This window comes from Lipotes vexillifer, unplaced genomic scaffold (assembly GCF_000442215.2).
Source record: "Lipotes vexillifer unplaced genomic scaffold, Lipotes_vexillifer_v1.1 scaffold1003, whole genome shotgun sequence".
In the NCBI taxonomy this organism is placed as follows: domain Eukaryota; kingdom Metazoa; phylum Chordata; class Mammalia; order Artiodactyla; family Lipotidae; genus Lipotes; species Lipotes vexillifer.
The window spans coordinates 1,581,864-1,582,306 of NW_006798890.1; the positions used below are offsets into that span (position 1 = coordinate 1,581,864).

At 75.8% G+C, this 443-nt stretch overlaps 1 protein-coding gene across 8 annotated transcripts in view; it reads left to right on the forward strand.

Annotated features, from left to right (window-relative positions):
- Positions 1–43: 43 nt before the first annotated feature.
- Positions 44–443, forward strand: part of SSBP3 (single stranded DNA binding protein 3) — a 171,111-nt gene continuing 170,711 nt past the window's right edge. For 6 of the 8 annotated variants that reach the window (XM_007471148.1, XM_007471149.1, XM_007471151.1 and 3 more), the window contains exon 1: positions 180–319. In XM_007471148.1, the coding sequence (XP_007471210.1) occupies positions 264–319 (56 nt within the window). In that variant the 5' untranslated portion in view covers positions 180–263. Of the gene's footprint in view, positions 320–443 lie in introns of all 8 variants that reach the window. The other 2 variants (XM_007471146.1, XM_007471145.1) reach the window with 2 other exon arrangements.

The following is a 443-nucleotide window of genomic DNA, read 5'->3' on the forward strand; positions in this document are numbered from 1 at the left end:
CCCCAGGCCGAGCCGGCGCGGGAGGAGTTCCAGGGCGATGGGGCCGCGGCCGGGGCTGACGCTTTGACAGCTGGAAAGAGCGCGGAGCCAGCGCCTGGGGGGGAGGGAGGGGAGCGCGGCGAGGAGAGCGCGAGCGAGCGAGCGAGCGAGCGAACGCCGGGGAGGGGGCCGGGAGCGAGGGGGCAGCTCGGGAGCAGCCGGAGCGGTAGCGGCGGCGGCGGCGGCGGCGGCGGCGAGGCTCGGCGCCTTCTTCTCTGAAAACCATGTTTGCCAAAGGCAAAGGCTCGGCGGTGCCCTCGGACGGGCAGGCTCGGGAAAAGTAAGCCCTATTTTCCAAGTGGCGGCCGCGCCGCTGCCGGGCTGCGGGCGGGTGGTGGGAGGCAGGTGGGCGGGCGGGGGCTGCTGAGCCCCGGGCCCCGGCGCCGCCTGCTTGGCCCCTTCCC